Consider the following 18604-nt stretch of genomic DNA (forward strand, 5'->3'; position numbering starts at 1 on the left):
ACTCCACACTAGGGCTCAGTTATCACTGTGTTAGTTAACAGCTGAAGCAAAGGGAAGCTTCTTACTATCTGAGATAGCTTAGATTAAGACATCACCGGAAAAGTAATCACATATGTTATTTAGGTATGGGTGTTTCTAGGGCAGCTGTTCTTAACCTGTGACCGGGGACCCCTGGGGGTCCACTACATTCACTCACGGGATCCACGAATCCTTAAACAATTAAATAATATTAATAGATTAATCAAGTGTATATACATAAAAAAACAAATTGAAAATGTTCTAACTTGCCTTAAATGTGGAGGAATTTGAAATTGGAGCCTGATTTGAGTTTGATTAAGAGCCTGATTGAGAGTGTGGTGGTCCAAGGACCGCCAGACTTGTGGTGATGGTCAGACCGCCGCAACTTTGGCAGTCTGACTGCCACATTATGACTCTGGCGGTGGGACCCACAGGGGACCGCCGCCCTGCCAGAAAGATGGTGCCTGATGGTCTGACCGCCATGGAAAGGCTGGCGGTAAGGGTGTGCTGGGCACCACAGGGAGCTCCCACACCCACCCGTGCCTATAGCATGGGACGTGATAAGGCCCCCCTGCACATCTCCATCGGAATGTGCACTGCCTGGTTTACAGACGGTGAGCATTCCTTCCGCGGGTGCAGGTCAGGCTCCTCTGTGCTATGGTATAGGACTCGGCTCCTTATATCGTTGCACTGTTCCCACCGGACTGACCGTCAGGAATGCTCTATTCCATTGTTCTTCCCAGTCAGCCTAGTGGGAACATTGTAATAGCAGGGGGATGCCAATGATATGATGGTGGCGTCCTCCTCGCGGCATTGGCGGTCAGCTAGTCCGACTGCCAATGTTGTAATGAGGCCCATAGTTGGGATCCTGAGATTGATTGTGGGAGAAGATCCAGTGCATCAACCTCTATATAGAAAGGATGACAGGTAGTCTCAATTGAATTTAAAAAACTCCTCTCTTCCTACTTAAATTTAAATTTTGATTTTTTGGATATTTGTCTGTGAACTAAATAAAATATTTTAGCATTTATCTATTTGTTTGATGAATGCTTGATTCCGCTTTTTTGTGGTGTTTATTGTGGTTTAAATCACTGAAATTGCTTATCTCTTGTCCGCCTACTTCTAAATTCGACAGACGGATCATTATGTTGGCGGAAAGCATACTTCATGTTGTTGCAGTGGGTATGCTTACCACCACTGTGTAAAACAGCCCTTTTTATCGGACTCACAAACACTCATACTCTTCTTACTGTAACCATCTTCTTACAACGATTCATTCACTGGTAACCAACAAACGTTGGATAGTTCTGTCAGCTTCCCCAAGTTGCTACTACCTCACTGCAGCCACTTTGGACATAGTGATATGATGGTCTTTTAGCAAGTATTTTAGTTTTTGTGAGATTGCATTAAAAAACTACACAATAAGGCTTAAATGACAGCAATTTGGTATTTACAAGGCATGTGCAGAGCTATAAGATATTGCATTGACACCACTCCAACAATACAGTTGTCTCTTAAGAGGTCTAAAGAAAAAAAGGTTGACCCTTTCAAGAAAATTTGTTGGGTTATTTAATGACAGTGCGTACAAAAGATAGATCATTCTCCGTCAAAATAACTGGAATAAGATACTAAGTCAAGAAAGAAATTAAACGTAACCACAGGATCACGACTGTATCATAGGAATACTTGAGAGAAATCTTTGGGATTTCAAAATTGCTATTCCTTTGGGTGTGATTGCACCTGGACAATAAATACTGCAACACATCTATCTCCCCAACGAACTCAAACAGGGTTACGTTATGTCTGTTTTATATTCACCGAAGAGCGGTCTTGGGCCTGTTGGCAGAAGGAGCCGTGCATGAATTTCCAGTAACTATGCTTGCTGTTGCTTCCTCGTTCGCTTTGGTGATCCTGGTCACTCGATGCAGGATCTGATTGCTCAATGCGAGCGCCTCCAGGCAGGAGGTGCGTGCAGGCCCCATGTCTCTTGGCCTATCAGATTACCGAAGCCACAAAGCTCTGTTTTGTCGTTTAGTGCTTGCGGTGTCTTGTTGAGTGTCTTAGAATAAACAATGAGGGATTATTTCCCAATAAGTCTTCCAGGTACGACAATGTGAATGAAAAACACTTTGTGTACCAAAGCAGTTAAACCCGGGGTGTGTTTAAGCAGACAAAGCAATCTATTAATATATTACTGAAGCAGCTGCGGTTTGCCACAGGTTGAAAGAGGTGTGGAAAGTAAGGAAAACATCTACCGACGACTTCAAAGCCCTCGCTTTTGAGAACATTTGAAACTGTGCAAGAGCCGAACAGGATCTATTTCCGATCACCTGCCACAACTTAAAAAGAAATGTGTCCATTCTCAAAAGTGATATAGAAGTACAAAGGGGCGGACAGCTAGAGAATATAGTAGTGTTTAATAAAACGGGGTGTGCGTGCGAATAGTTAATGGAAAAAACATGATTCTGTAATGCCATACATCCATGTTATGTATGCTATGATTGTTTTGCTGAACTTCAGGAGTAGGCGAAGAAACGTTGGAAAATCCTTTGCTGATTATCTGATGATAGGCTACTGTCAAAAGCCTCATTTATAAGAAAACACAATGGGCTAGGTGTATCAAGCTCCCGGTTTGCATTTCTTAAATAGCGAATTTTAAGAAATCGCTATTTAAGAAACGCAAAATGGGATGCATGAAAATTGTGATTCGGCAATAGCGATTTCTTAAAAATGGCAATCGCTATTAGGAAATCACTATTAGGGAATGGGACTCCATTCATCCCTATGGGCCTGTAGGCGCATAGGTGCGAATGGTTTTGCATTTCCGAATATGCAAATTCCAATTAGGTAATGCAAATCCCAGGGTGCTGGGGGCCTAAGGCCCCTTTTGATGCACCCCCAAAAAATATTTGTGGACATGTAAAGCGCACACATGCCCTAGGGGCGTTACATGTCATTTTTAAAAATGCATTTGTAATGCATTTTTAAAAATTGCACATGCCTACCACCAAACTTCAATTCATGGTAATTCCATTTCCTAAATGCCAAATTCGCATTTAGGAAATGCATGGTACATGTGCACTGGTAATCGCAAATAGGTAATTCCCTATTTGCAATCCTATTTAGGGAATTGCAATTTGCGATACCCTAAATGGAGTCGCAATTTCAATAGCTATCACTATTCTGAAAGGCATTTTTGCATTCGCAAACGGTGGAATTTTGCGATTCGCACCGTTTGCGAATGCAAAAAAGCTTTGACACATCTGGCCCAATATTTCTAGGGCTAGATGATGTGAGCCTGAAAACACATAGGGCCTCATTACGACCCTGGCGGCCGGTGGTAAGCTGGCGGTAACACCGCCAACAGGCTGGTGGTGTTCCGCCAGCTATTATGACCGTGGCGCAATAGCCACGGCCAAACCGCCGGCCCCTCCACTATACCGCCAGGCTTTGCACCGCTGGGGATTATGACTCCCCGACCGCCAGCCTGGCAACGGCAGTAAACACCGCCATGAAAAGGCTTGCGGTAAGGGGGACTTGGGGTGCCCATGGGGGCCCCTGCACTGCCCATGCACTTGGTATGGGCAGTGCAGGGGCCCCCAGGCATAGCCCCATCACGCATTTCACTGCCCTAATTTCGGGCAGTGAAATGCGCGACGGGTGCTACTGCACCCACTGCACATCAGCATTGCAGCCGGCTCTATTACAAGCCGGCAGCAATCTTGATGTGACTTTTCCGCTGGGCCAGCGGACGGTAACCCAGCGGAAAAGTCGAAATAGGGAACCAGAAATACTGCAAGCACTGGCGGTATTCTGGCACCCGCTGCCTCGGCGGTCAGGTTGTAATGAGGGCCAGAGGGCCACATTATTACCCTGGCGGCCGGCGGTAAGCTGGCGGTAACACCACCAACAGGCTGGCGGTGTTCTGCCAGCTATTATGACCGTGGCGCAATAGCCACGGCCATACCGCCGGCCCCTCCATTTGCCTGGTGGTCATAATCCCCAGGGCAGCGGTGCAAGCACCGCTGCCCTGGGGATTATGAGTCCCCGACTGCCAGCCTGGCCACGGCGGAAAACACCGCCACGGAAAGGCTGGTGGTAAGGGGGACTTGGGGTGCCCCTGGGGGCCCCTGCACTGCCCATGCACTTGGCATGGTCAGTGCAGGGGCCCCCAGGCATAGCCCCATTGCGCATTTCACTGCGCGAATTTCGGGCAGTGAAATGCGCGACGGGTGCTACTGCACCCGCTGCACATCAGCATTACCGCTGGCTCAATTACGAGCCTGCAGCAATGTTGATGTGACTTTTCGGATTGTAACACTGTTACCAGCGGGAAAGTCGAAATAGGGAGCCAGAAATACCGCCAGCACTGGTGGTATTCTGGCGCCCTCTGCCTCGGCGGTCTTCTGAGAAGACTGCAGTGGTTGTAATGAGGGCCATAGATTTATTCTGGCATGCAAAATTATTTTGAGAGTGATTTAAACATCCAAGAGAAACCCATGCATATAAAATTAATGTTTTATGTTGGGGAGATTGTGAAAAAATTATTCACCTAATTTTCCTTGCTGTGGAAAACAAGGCTGGCGTGTATCTGAAATTCAGGAATTAAGAAAAACAGATTTCCCAAAGGAAAGAGCGATATTTGCAGTTGCGGCTTGCAGGCGGTAAAGGAATGGGGCAGCACGTTGTGGTGGGGGCAAAACAAAAGAATGCAAATTAGAAAAAAAACATACCTGACTCCCTGCCACGGGACTGCTCTTCTGGCTTCACTTGCAGGCATAGGTTCCCAGCCTGCCCTGTGGCCAAACCTAACGCTGCTGGCAGCATGAAAGCAGCATTAGGATTGGCCGGAGCGCCCTGGATTTGTGCTCCCAGGCAGACTGGGAGCCTGGGCATGCTGTCTCCACACAGTGCCGGGTTGCAGGATAGAACTCAGTTTGCATGCGTGTTTGGCCAGTCCGAGATGGCCATCCAAACACACATGCGCACTGAGGGGAGTGCACACTACTCCCGCTCCAACCCTGTCATCCCCCATGGTCCAGCGCCTTTAAAAATAAAATGATAATAAACATGATTCATTTATGTTCTATTTTCAAGGTTTGCAGATGCTGCTGCTGGCAAGGGCGTGATGCTCCTCCACTGTAGCAGAGGAGTCACCGCTGGGTATTTGTGTAGATTAAGAAAAATGTTAAACTATGAAATTATTATTTGAAATTTGGTGTGCCCATTTATGTCCTTTAAATGGATTTAATTCTTGAACTGGTGGAGTTCGTTATAGAGGATTGGCTTGATTCGAGGTGCAGTTTGTCTTTGAATCACTGGAAGTCCATTCCTAAACAAAAGAAATATGATTATGCAAATGCATGACTTGCAAATGAGGTAGACAGAAATGAAATGGTCTAACCTTTGGATTTCACCTTTCATTGTCCCTTTATTTACCTTGGCCAATATGATTGGTGTTGGTATTGTTCTTACGCTAGAGTAATGTCAGCAGGCCATAAGCACCTGCATCCAGGGAGATAGAGGAAACAGATACTTCAATAGTGCAACACTAGACTTGCAGGCCAGCATACCAAGCAGTGCATACCATGCAGTGCAGATTTCAGTTTATGGGCTGCTACATAGGCAGATGCATGTCTCCTTAATAGAATCCTGGTCAGGAAAAGTAAACAGCAGATACGAGTGTGACTTTTCTGTTATTATTCAAATGATTATGACGTAGATATCTAACAATTTATTCCATACAATACATTATTAAGATCATCAATGTCACACTGATGCTGCTTTATGTCCCATACCTCTGTAAAATGCTCTAGAAGCCTAGCCAGTGGCCAATTCAGTGCTGTTTAAGGTCAAAAAGAAAGAAATATGAGTAATAGTAATAGTGAAGTGGCAATTCAATTGTAACACTAATCGTTTTAAATAAACAAATGCTTTAATTTTATGCAAATGATTTAAGTTAATACTTAGGGGGTCATTCTGACCCTGGCGGTAATTACCGCCATGGCGGAGGTCGGCGGTAGCACCGCCAACAGGCTGGCGGTGCACCGCTGGGCATTCTGACCACGGCGGTTCAGCCGCGGCCAGAAACGGAAAGTCGGCGGTGTCCCGCCGACTTTCCGCTGCCCTTGAGAATCCTCCATGGCGGCGGAGCGCGCTCCGCCGCCATGGGGATTCTGACACCCCCTACCGCCATCCAGTTCCTGGCGGTTCTCCCGCCGGGAACAGGATGGCGGTAGGGGGTGCCGCGGGGCCCCTGAGGGCCCCTGCAGTGCCCATGCCAGTGGCATGGGCACTGCAGGGGCCCCCGTAAAAGGGCCCCAAAAAGAATTTCAGTGTCTGCCTAGCAGACACTGAAATTCGCGACGGGTGCAACTGCACCCGTCGCACCTTCCCACACCGCCGGCTCAATTCTGAGCCGGCGTCCTCGTGGGAAGGGTGTTTCCCGCTGGGCTGGCGGGCGGACTTTCGGCGGTCGCCCGCCAGCCCAGTGGGAAAGCCAGAATGACCGCCGCGGTCTTTCGGCGGGAACCGCGTGGCGGGCGGCGACCGCCGTCCGCCGCGGTCAGAATGACCCCCTTAGTGTATATATATATATATATATATATATATATATATATATATATATATATATATATATATATATATATATATAGCTGGTAAATAGGCACTGTTGTGGATTTTACGTTTTGATTGTAGAGTTCATGATATTATTAGTACCTATAATTAGATCTAGCCGTCCATTAGGGAAGGTGTTGCTGTTGTATTAAGGCAGAAGTGAAACATGTTTATAGCAGATTGGTCAGCAAGGTTAATATTTGTATCACATGATTACTTCTTGACCCATCAAACAGTTGTATAATTAAGGTGCCCTAACAAGTTAATTACAAACACACCTAAAGCTGTTGTGCCTGAGGTTTACTACGTGCTTTATAAGGGCCTGATTTAGAGTTTGTTGGACGGGTTGTCCGTCACAAATGTGATGAATATCCCATCTAGCTTGTTACAAGGGTATTATTATATAATATGGTATTTCTGTTAAGATGGGCGGGATAGCCTTCACGTTTGTGATTGAGTCCGAACTCTCCACTTGGCCCTAGGTCTTTTGTTTACACACAGGCACAGTGGTTAGTGTTAGATCTGCACATCTCAAACTGAAATTGACCTGAAATTAGATGTTTTTTAAAGTGAATACAGTACGGGAGTTAGTCTGTCATTCTCACTTAGAGTATTAAATTAAGTAACTAATTATTTGATAAATAAGCCATCTTTGGCTAAGCTGAGAAGCAAGCGAAACAAGGAACATTGTGGTCAATGTGATAACACCAATATGACCTCAACCTTTTTCGCACTTATCTTTAGGACTGTGATGATCAGAGAAAAACCCAGAAAATGCTTAATGGACTTTGGAATCATAATGCATCTAAGTCCAAGGCCTGCTCCCTGCTTAGGTTTAGGGCTTGAATTAGAGTTTGGGGAACGGGTATTCTCTCACAAACATGATGGCTATCTTGGCTGTCTTATTAGAAGTGGATTATATCGTAGGGCACTTGTGATAAAGCAGATGTATTTGCGTCACATTTGTGAAGGAGTAACTATTCTTCCCATCTCTAAATCGGGCCCTTGTAAAGAAAGCAGAAAGCTGGAAAGAGAACATTTTCCCCCTTCCAAAATAGATCCCCCCAAAGCTAGATCAAGCACTTTCTGGACAGCCAGGCATGAACTGAAAAATTCGTCAAGAATAGGTGTGCTTCTTGTAGCTAGTGTGCAAGCCCATTCGTCCTCCCTCTAAGATAGGCTTCTACTAACTGTATCACATCCTTACATGGAATGTCCCAATGGGGAACTTTGGGTATGAAGCAGAGTGCCATTGTGCTCGCTTTGTAAGTATGTATGGTTTTGACTCCTGACTTCTTGCTGAATTAGAACTTGGTAGTTGATCAAACAAGGTTCAAATACCAGGCCAGCCCAGCGCTCATTCCAGTTGGAGAACTGAGACATCTCCTGCCGTGTCCATGGACTGAGTTCTTGTCTTAAGTGGCCTTCTTTCCTATCTGTCACAGCGTTAGGAAGACTATGAGGAGATGGGTATGCCCCCGAGCAAGTGTTCAAATATCTGTAACAAGGAAAGGTCTCCAGGATCTTAGGGGAGACTCTTAAACGCCAAATGGTACAATCTAAGCAACTAGTACATCAGCAAATGATGAAAGAGTGGCTTCAAATGGAGCTGAGTCCACGACATGGACAGGGATGACATGCATGCAGGGTGTTTACTCTCTGATGATATAGTCACTGTTGATGATGCCTCCTTCTTTGTTGACAGGTCTCAGTCTGGGTTGGAATTTGAGCCAGTTGGCATCATGCAAATGATAAAAGGAAAGGTTGATAAGTACAAGACTGTTCATCATTTGGACAAGATAAAGCATGACATACTTTCTGATGGCACGTTCTTCATAAAGTCACCATATTGCTTGGGGTTTCAGGATGTGACAAAAAAACAGAGTGTGACGTGCAGTCACCTGCAGTGGCTCTAGAGAGAGGCAAGTTTAGTGCAAGGAGCCAAAAAGAGGCTAGCCCAAGCTTTTGACTGCACGCAATATGCTACATGCAGTGACAGCAACAATTCATCCCCAGACATGGCAAAGATTTACACTAGTATTCGAGTTGCTTAGCTTAGTCAGGCAGATTGACACATAAGCAAATTAGGAGCCATCCTGATAGGTTTGCATTTGTGAAAGGCTGGAGGGTGGACAGAGTCATCGTATGTCAGAAGAGCCTTCTTTCATTTCATCTATTCATGCACAGATCTCTTTGTAATGGTACTGGCATACCGGGATAGGCATACGAAACTGTATGCATAGAGTACAGTCGTGCAAACGGTCACGCTTACAAATGCTAATATTATGGTGGGTGTGATGTTACGACTCTTGAAAAGTGCCAGATTGGAGCACTAAAAATGAAAAACAACTAGTGCTGACACCTAGTTCAAAATAAATACTCTTGTATTTGGATCATCAAATCTACTAATTGCTGAACATTGCAAATACAGCCGCAAGGATAGTGCTTATCGGAAGGAATTCAGCAGGATCTTCCAAGACTTTCCAAGACACAATTCACTGCTAATAACAAGACGGTGACTAGTAAGACACTTTATATGTATTCATGTGTCAACTCCACTGGTGCCTGAAGGGGAAAAGCATTGGCAAAGCCATTAGGTTTAACCTTTTAAACCTATTGGCTTCGGCTGATGCTGCACAGCACTTGCAAAAAAGTTGAAAAGAAGGTGCGCTGACGCAACTGCAGTTGCCATTTTGTAGGAGGGCGGTGCATCACCACGCATGCACACAACTCAGAATAATCTGGGCGTCATTTTCCTTTTTTTTTAAATGTACAAATCCAAGATGGCAGACATCAGTTGGACTGGTAAATAACAAAATGAAAAAATAAAAAAGTCCCGGCGGTTGGGGGGAATGGAGGAGCAGGAGGAGAGTCCGGGTGGGAGCAGGAGTTGAAAATCAGCACACGTGGGAGAGAGCAACACGGAGCGGGGGAGAAGTGCACAATGGCAATTACAATACAGAGTTCAATGGGATGGGGAAGTGTGACTGGGAAGAAGAACAAGAGAGAGCTGCAGCACATGAGAGAGAGCACGAGGGGGAAGGCAACATGGGATGGGGAGAAAGCTCAAGGGAGTGAGCAACACAGAGCAGGATTTGATCGAGATTGGGGAAGAAATACATGATGAGGGAGTGCTCAACACATGAGGGAGAGAGCAGTTAGGGGGCAGGCGCTTGATGGTGGAAAAATAAGCAATGGTTAAAGTGAGAAAACACATGCAATCATGTGGAGAGCTTAAATAAAAAAAGAATAAATAGTCCCCTAAAAGTGAGCAGTGGAAGGATACAAGTCAGCCTATCGAAAGCATGATAAAAAGGCGTGCTTCAGCAGAAGAACAAACACAGCAAGAGGAAGGCAAGTAATTGAATAAGAAGCAAACAGAGTGACAATAAAGCCAGTCAGTGGTTAGGAGTGAATGGGCTGTAAGGCTGTTATAAGTGTACAAGAAGTTTTTCACAACCAGGCAGCTCGTGTTGTCCTGTAGGCGAGACCCCAAACATCATATAGCCAGGCCCTTGCAATAAGTGGTTTATTTCTCTTGACAAATAAATTAAAACAGGAACTCTCAAGAGAAGAATGCAGTTTTGTGCTCCAACACTTAATACTGTTGTGATTACCCTTCCTGCTCACCTACGAATGCACACAGAAACAATGGTATTTCAGACAGCCTGAAGACCTTGATGTTTGATGATTATTTGGAAGTTGTCTGAGAGAATCCCTCTCTCTTTCTGAGTTAACATATTTATCTTACTTTTCAATTTGCTACAAATGACATATTTCTATTTTTTGATGACACAAGAGATTACATTGTGTACATCGATTCCACAATTAAATCAAATCTTATCAAATTGGTGAATACTTCCAGTGCAGAACCAGCTAATAGGACCTTCACCTTTTAACACATCAGTTTTTAAATAGATCCAACCAATGACAGTGAACTGATTTTGAAGGACCCAGCTTTAGATATGAACTGATATATCAGAGAGACTTGATCAGTGACCAGGACAGCATCTCCTGCAAAGCATGCTCTGTGCTGATTTCTAAGGACCCAGCTTCAGATATGAAATGATATACCAGAGGGAGTTGATCAGTGAACAGGAGAGTGTCTCCTCCAGAACATGCAATGACTCACATCATTTACTAAATCAAGATAGGAGTAGTGACTGACTCACCCTCTTTCTCTTCCATCATCACGGTATGGCAAAGAGCCAGTAGCCGGAAGAACTCCTTTGCCACATGCTCTTCATCACTGCGGACCATGTCCACTAGCGTCTGATCGTGAAACCGGAACTTCTTGTCTGCATATGGGTTCCATCGAAAACTCACCTCCTGCAAGAATTGCAAAGTAATTGTGTTGAAGAGAAAGTAAAATCACACGCACTCAGAGTCTCTCTTTCATCATCCAACCATGGCACAGACCAAAGATGGTCAAATTCATCACGCTAGCCACAATGACTTCCAGAGGGCAGTCAGGAGTACAGAGCAATTCTCAGATGAGCCAAAAAAGAAGGCTGACGGGATTGTGGCACAGTTTGTCTCATGTAGACAATCTTGGTTCTGCCTGATTTTTCTAATCTTGACACCAGCAGTGTCTTCTTAATTCTGTGTAGTTAATTCTAATCTTTATGCATTGATTCAAAATCCACCATCTTGCAGGTATCTGATGGTGTAGGAAGCTGGCTCTCTATATTGTGTACTAAGAAGAAGGACAACATGCAGAGAGTCCAGTGGATCCCCAATTGGTTTGAGGAGGCAAAAGTAGACAGGGCTAGTGCTCTGTTTTGTAGTAGCGTGGGCTAGCAGTTCGGCTTGGGGCAGTGATAAGCATTTGTTATACTCACAGGAGCAATAAATGAGGCACACACTCATAGAATAAAATCCGAGACCAATTTAGAAAAATAACACTTCTTTTTATAAATACTTTAAACCCAAGAACTTCGTTATAAGGTAAGTACTTTTTCAAGCTTAAATACCTTTTATTTTCAAAATTCGACACAGTGCAATTTCAGAGTTCTTCAATGTTAACTGATGGAAGGAAAACACAGTCAGCAAACAAGCACTTATCGACGACTCACAGGACCAAACTTGTAGACTTAAGGTAAGTACCGGGTAAGGGTCAGGACTACACCAACAGGTCACCCTGGGCAGCACTGGGGTGACCAGGTGCAGAGGTGCAGTACGCGTTGGGCACCCAATGTATTTCAATGGGGATTGGTCTCCATGGATTTAGGCTGCAGGCTCCAGCTGGGGGGCCAGTCATGGGCAACCTACCTTGTAGGTCACAAACCTGGGGTTCTCGGGGACATAGATGCATCTTTGGTCCTCTTCATCAGGGCCCAGGAGTGACTGATGCAGGGGTGTCTTTAGGTGTCTGTTTTTCTTGTTCAGGAGCAATCGCGGTTGGTGGGTCCTGTGGTCTGAGGCTGCAGGAGTCATCGTGGAGACCAGGAGGGGTGAAAACACAGTGGACTCAAGCTCAGGGGAGCCGGGGGACATCATTGACACCAGGGGTCAACTTCAACTCGGGCAGCCAGCGACAGGTGCAGTGATTGCCTCAGTGTCGGGTGATTATTATGTCTAAGAATCGACAGAGACATAGCAGGGGCATATCTGCTCATGCACATATACCCTCACTTGTGTCCTGATGCATCCTTCCTTAGGGGTGACTTACACCTGGCACATGCAGTAGTAGGAGATCTGACACACAGGTGTGTGTGACAGGTTGTGTTTTCAATTTTATCTGCACCAACACATGCAGTCAGCAATGGCAGCACTGTATGGGTTTGGTGAGGGGTCCCTGGGGGTGGCACAGCTCGTGCTGCAGTCCTCACGGACCTTCCTTAGTACCCTAGGCCCTAGGTACGAGGGGTACCATTTTTTTAGGGACTTACAGAAGGTGCTAAGGATTGTGCCCGTTGTGGAAAATAACTGTGCGGTTTTGGGAAAGAACTCTGGCACTGGGGATCTGGTTAGCAGGGACCTAGTGCACTTTCAGTCTAAATCACATCAGATACTAGGCAAAAAATGTGGGCTAACCATACCAAAAGGGTGCTTGCATTCTATGTGGTTAATTCTACTCTTTCTGCATTGATTCAAAATGCACCCTCTTGCAGGTGTCTGAAGGTATCTCTTATTGCTAGAAGATCTCAGATGCTTTCAATATTCTATATAGTTTCCTAGCTTTAATGAGAGCTTTTTTGTGGATTATTGCAGCATAACAATCTAGCACATGAAGCATTGAACACAGAACAGCATGGTGTCTGAAGTCTGGGAATCCAGGATGTAATAAGAAATTGAGATAAGATGCAATTGAGACATATCTAACTGATACAGTACATGGTTCCTTAAGCACAAAAGCATCCACTTTTTGCTATTCTGCTGAAGCAAGGATTAGAATGTGAGTGTTAGATATAGTGACTTAATTATTACAGCACATTTCCTCCCTTTTACATGCCTCAGTTACAGTTTATAAGGACCTAAAACCTCCAATAGTTGTATAAGTAAGGAAGAGAATTCATTAACTAAATCTGACTCCACCGAAGGGATAATATAGTAGAGACCAGCTGCTATAGCCCAATTTGTATTTAGTTTGCTGCAGACACTGGAGGAGTTTCAGTTCCCTCAAAACATTAAATGAGACTCTTGGGCCAATAGCCTATGCACACAAAGGGTTCTTTACCCATCTGGTACCTACTGTGGATCCCTATTCTGCTACCTGCTCCCAGAAAACCCCAATTGGAATCTTGACTTTTGGGAACAATTGAAGTTATACCTAGTTCAGTGTCCTTTGGCCCTGCCACTGCCTACTAGATTCCCAGAAACCCCCATTATCAGAATACTGGGACCCCTGGACCAGTTTCCTTTCAACCAGAAAATCTGGGAGTTGGGGATTCCAATTTACCTTTGGATTAAGATCTCTACATTAAATCCTTTGCACTCAAGGATGGTGACAAACTAGGACAAGGGACAAGTGGGGCACTATGAAACTTTTCCATAATAAAGAAATATTTCTGGATAATTGATTGTTGAGGATTGAGGATATCATGCTCAAGGGATAACAATGCCACATTTTACTTTTTAAATCTTCCCTTGTAAGGGCCATAAACTGTTTCATATTAATATGTGAGCCCCTTTGGTTATTTTGTGGTGTGCATATATTTATGTGTCTCATCATACCTACCTGTTATAAAAAATGTACATTATTTTAAAGGTGATAGCTCTAACTGGAATTGCATTTACTGTATGTGACTAGTGTGCAATGCTTTATCTGATTTCCAAACCTACTAACATCTTCTAGATCAATAATACTCAGAGTACCATCAGAGGGCTGCTTGAAGGGCTTGTCCTACATTGGGCTTCCAAAACAACAGTAAGCAGAATATTGCTGTGTTGCTGCTTGTCATGCTTACCATACCAATCAGAACTTGCAGCCCTGGACCATGTAATATTTTGGAATTCCAGATTTTTAAAAAGTTTGTAAATCAACCAAAGTATGTGGCAATTTGGATAATTACAGTTTAAGTTCAATGCACCATTGATTGCATATTACCTGGCATAGTGGTGTACTGGCATTTGCATAGCACGTTCTTTCTGCTTACGAGACCCAAGGTGCTTTTGAGACAGTCAAGTAAGTATCTACTTTGTTATGCATAATTGTTAGATTGCTGTATTTATATTGCTCTATGTTTTAATACTTTTGGTGTTGTGTGTGAGGTTTGTCGGTATGCTACAAACTTGTAAGGGGTTTGCCTCTACATATACCAACAGTGAGTACCTAGTCAATTTTGCATATTCTGGCAGCCTGGAGAACAGGACTTGCTCCATCCAGGATCACACAGAAGTGGTGCTAGCATAACTCAAAAATAAACTATCTGCACCACCGTAGTGGGTCTGTGGGTTCATCCCAGAAACAGAGAACACAATCCCAAAATGACTACAACATTGCAATAGTTGGTAAACAGGATCCGGAGATGATGCAATCAAAGGATATTTGAAGCTACCAGCCTGGCAGGTTAAATGACCCAACCCGTGGTAGAGAGTTTCAACCAACAAGAATGGGTCACCAGGGGGCTGACAGCAGATGGTAAACGGTGTTCTATAGAAGTAGTCTTTAGATTTAAGATGATGAGGGGTGATGCATGAGAGGGATAAGGTGATGGGATTGAGTTGAAAAGAATACCATTTGGCCTTACGCTCCAAATCTACAAGTTAATATGTTAATGTGTGAGCAATGCTGTTCCCGATAAGGTATTAAAGACGTTTAAAAAAAATATTTTTGAGCTTTTCATGACTCAAATGCAACTACATGTAAATACAAAAAACCCAACTGAAGCAAGTCATCAACTGCATGTTTGGTTTGTTGTGTTGCAGTCCAAAGGTTCTGATCTGTCTAGGCAGCGCCCCAGACAACATTACCTCATTCTCATTTGCCATCCACACTAAGATTTTCTTTAATGTCTGGAAACTACTGATTAACTGACCTAGGACCCAGAGAAAAGATATGCAAGGGTGGCCAATCAGACACCCAAAATCGTAAAAAAATCACAGCTTTACTGCAGCCTTCTAATGATGTTTTACACAACTATATTGAAAAAACTTCACAATCTGAAGAAAGAACACACATAGAAAGATACACTTTCCAGGGGAGCACACAAAAAATTGCTTTGAGGTTGACTAAAAAATATAGTTGAGATTCGTCGAGTATTACGCATGATTTGTTACTAAATTATAAAAGGTTTTTTGTTTATATTCTTTTATGTATTTTTATGGATAATTTTGTGTTTTACAGCTCTAAATTGGAATCTATAAATATTAGAAGATGAAAAATTCCGTACCTGGAGCTCATTTTTGCTGTCCGAAGTCGTCCCTTGTAAAAGAAAAAGGTAATTAGAAAATTGTAGTGCAAAATGATAATTTGTTGTACTCAAATTTCAGGTCATAACAGTTTATATGTATGGAAAGGAGCCACATCAGAAACAGGGTATTCTTATTTATTCGAGAATGCTTGGCAGAGGCCCTAGAGCAGGCTTCTCCAACAAGTAGCTCTTGAGCTACTGGTAGCTCTTCAGCTAACTGTGTGTAGCTATGTGTGTAGGTGTGCTCACACACAGCCCAGCCTACCCAATTAGATGATTTTACTTCATTTAATTAATATATGTATACCAAAACTGAAAACCATGTATTCAGTGAAAATGTGTGTATTTTCAGAAGCTGATGTTCAGAGAAAAATGGCTGAATTTCCAAGATCTATTTAAAGTTGGGATATGAGCTATCAAGTATGTGGCATTGGGAAAATGTATTATTCATATTATTACCTTTGTGCCAGGGGCATTGCAGCTATGGCTTTGATGGATTATCCCTGTAAAGGCATTCAAAATTGATAACGCCTTTTTCCCATTACTGATAGCAACCCTGCCTGATGCGCTGAGGAGATCACTGCTGACAATCTTGCCTTGCTTGGCCACTAATATAAAAGTGCCTACTGTGCTCCCCATTATAACACTGATAATATTATTATACCAGGATAATTTTCATTGGACATAAGAAACTCTTAGTAGAGAAAAAGTTGGAGAAAAGGGAGGAAAGAGTTTTGAAGAATTAAAGAAGAAAGAAACCAAAGGATTGGGGAGCTGGTTTAGGGGAATGAAGAAAGAGAGAATGAAAGAGCGAGGGAAAGTGAGAAAGAATGAAAGAAAGAGAAAAGAAGATATGAAAGAGAAGGAAAGAAAGAAAGACAGAAAGAAAGGACAGGAGAGGGAAGTATGTGGCAAGGACGTGGGGGGGGGGATGTGTGGCGTAGCACCCATAGCTGCCAACTTTGGAACTGGACAACATGGTTTGAATCTTGGTGTTGCTCAACATCTTGTGATTCTTGGCAAATCAATGAATCTCCCTGTGCCTGAAAAACACAAAAATGAGTTTGTCCTTGTGTAATTTCACTGGACCTCAAGTAAAGTGCAAAAAAAGTAGCTGAGCAGGGGGAAGAAAGAATGAAGGAAGGGGAGACTATAGATGGGAAGAAACAAAAGGTGAAATAAAAGAGAGAGAAGAAGGCAGATGAGTGGGGAAGGGAAGGAGAGAGGCAGGATAAAAGGAATATGGGAAAAGGGGAAATGTGAGGCTGATGAAGAAAGGAAGGAAGTGATGAATAATTTGAAAAAATGATGTTGAAAAATGACAAGGATGGCAGGGAGGAAAGCCAAAAAATGAAAGAATGGGGAGAGTTGGAAAAAAGGGAATGGAGGAGGAAGGTGTGAAGAGTTGGAATGAAGGACAGGCAGTAACGCATAAAGGAGAGGGATGGACAAAGAACTTAAAAGGAAAAAAAAAAGTGTCAAAAGTAAAGGAAGGACAGAAGTAAGTGAGGTAGGCAAGCATGTCAAAGGAAGAAAAGAGGTAAAGGAGAAGGAGTAAGAATTTAAGAAAGGTGAGAAACCGGAAATGATGAAAGAGCACAAAGTTGCTCTTCTACATTATATTATTGTTAGCCAAGGACCAAGTTGACAATGTCCCATTGGAGCTGCAAAACCTCAGGCTATGTGTTCTAGGTGTACTTATTTGGGATCATTCCTAAACATGCAATATAGAAGTTTGAAAATAGTGGTGGTTGCACAAAAGGGAAGGTGTGGGTAGGTGGTGTTTAATTCATTAAAGGGTGTCTTGCATACTCTCCGCCATCCACCTTGCTCTAAAAAGGAACATTTTGACTGATGTAAAAAGTAGGCTTAAAACAGTTGAGATGATTAGGCACACAGGGCCAATTCAGAACCTTACATGCCTTTTTCAAAAAGTACAGCAGTGCTTGTGTTTACTTGGGTTCTCAGTGCCCCATTGATAGACCTAAAATGTATGTTAATACAGATGCAACACTGCTGCCCGCTCATGCGAGGTATAAAAGTAACAATGGGCAGAAATAGCAAAGCATCTCTCTAGTCTTTGCAGTTAGCCTGTATGGGTGGTGAGTCTATGGGAATGTCAGAAGTAGAGGCATCATTGACCTGTATCTAGTCGCCCAGGGGCAAGGAATGCATCAACGGACACTGGGAGGACTTTGAAGTTATAACCGAGGTAAAGCACAGAGGCCACTCCCCCCCAACTTTCTGCAAGTGCCCCTACTCCCAGTCACTGTGTTACCTAGGATTTCCTTTTACAAACTATTGTAGTGTAACAGCTTGGTCCAATTGACTTTGTTGATGGGCACCAGGGCTACAACTTTCAGAAGGCACCTGGTTGCTAAATTAAACCCAGGACAAAAGCATTGCCTCCTTAATGGCACAGGATAATTTGTATATTTAAGTCACTCTGCAAACCTGTTACAAAATTAAAAAGGTCATTGTGCTAATTTAACCACAATAAAATTCAACAAATGTATATTCTGTGGTCTGCTGGAAAGTGTAGCTACAGGTCTTTCTTTGGCTAAAGCAGACATTGGATTGCCTTTAGCTTAAAAAAACATACAGCATGGGAAAGGAGGGATAACATTGCAGGAGGGCCAGTGGTGGCTACCATATATATAGAGTGGAGGGCCGGTACTAATATAATAATAAACCCAAAGGCCCTTACCTTTTTTAGTTGCCACAATGTTCTCCTTGCTCCAGTGTCTTCTGTCTTCGAAGTATGTGGCTTGGAGTGGGGTGGACTTTTTGAAGTGGGGCGGATTTTTGGAGGAGGGTGGATTGTAGTGGGGTGGATTAGATTGGAGTGGGTAGATTAGGGTGTTTTGGAGTGAATTGGATTGGAGTGGGGTGGATTAAGGTCAACTGCATTGGAGTGGGATGGATTGTAGTGCAGTGGGGTGGATTCGATTGGAATGTGGAGGAATGGATTTGAGTAGGTGGATTGGGTTGGACTAGTTTGGAGTGGGGTGGATTGGATTGAGTGGGGTGAATTGAACTGGAGTAGGGTGGATTGGATTGGATTGGAGTAGGGTGGAGTGTGGTGGATTTGATTGGAGTGGGGTAGATTGGGG

At 43.7% G+C, this 18604-nt stretch overlaps 1 protein-coding gene across 1 annotated transcript in view; it reads right to left on the minus strand.

Moving 5' to 3' along the window:
* ATP8B3 (ATPase phospholipid transporting 8B3) overlaps positions 1-18604 on the minus strand; it is a 481840-nt gene that overhangs the window by 226669 nt on the left and 236567 nt on the right. The window contains exons 14-15 of the mRNA XM_069217044.1: positions 15471-15502; positions 10809-10965 (exon numbers count right to left, since the gene is read on the minus strand). Coding sequence (XP_069073145.1) covers positions 10809-10965; positions 15471-15502 — 189 coding nt within the window. The remainder of the gene's footprint in view (positions 1-10808; positions 10966-15470; positions 15503-18604) is intronic.

This window comes from Pleurodeles waltl, chromosome 12, assembly GCF_031143425.1.
Source record: "Pleurodeles waltl isolate 20211129_DDA chromosome 12, aPleWal1.hap1.20221129, whole genome shotgun sequence".
Classification (NCBI taxonomy): domain Eukaryota; kingdom Metazoa; phylum Chordata; class Amphibia; order Caudata; family Salamandridae; genus Pleurodeles; species Pleurodeles waltl.